At 52.7% G+C, this 292-nt stretch overlaps 1 protein-coding gene across 1 annotated transcript in view; it reads right to left on the reverse strand.

Annotated features, from left to right (window-relative positions):
- Positions 1-182: 182 nt before the first annotated feature.
- PHKG1 (phosphorylase kinase, gamma 1 (muscle)) overlaps positions 183-292 on the reverse strand; it is a gene marked incomplete at its 5' end in the record, with an annotated part of 3,595 nt that continues 3,485 nt past the window's right edge. Inside the window, one exon of the mRNA XM_010076509.1 lies at positions 183-292. Within this exon, the coding sequence (XP_010074811.1) occupies positions 183-292 (110 nt within the window).

A 292-nucleotide genomic window follows, 5' to 3' on the forward strand; every position in this document is an offset into this window, starting at 1 on the left:
CCAAACCCATCCCTTCCATATACCCCAGGGATAAGTCGCATCCATCTGCGGTTTTTCCATTTGCACCTGACCTGAGGCCAGCCAAGAAAAAAAAAACAGAAGAAATCACCTGTTGGGTGTTTTTTTTTTTTCAAAGATTTTTACTCGCCTTTGAGCAAACTCAGGGGCTGACGCAGCGGCGATCAGAACAGCCCTTCCTCGGCCGCCAGGGTCAGCAGGATGGCCTTGCAGGTGTTCTCGAAGAGTGCGGCTCTGTTCTGCGCCTCCCCCTTCTTCACCCAGTGCCGGTAGG

This window comes from Pterocles gutturalis, unplaced genomic scaffold (assembly GCF_000699245.1).
Source record: "Pterocles gutturalis isolate BGI_N339 unplaced genomic scaffold, ASM69924v1 scaffold35048, whole genome shotgun sequence".
Lineage (NCBI taxonomy): Eukaryota > Metazoa > Chordata > Aves > Pterocliformes > Pteroclidae > Pterocles > Pterocles gutturalis.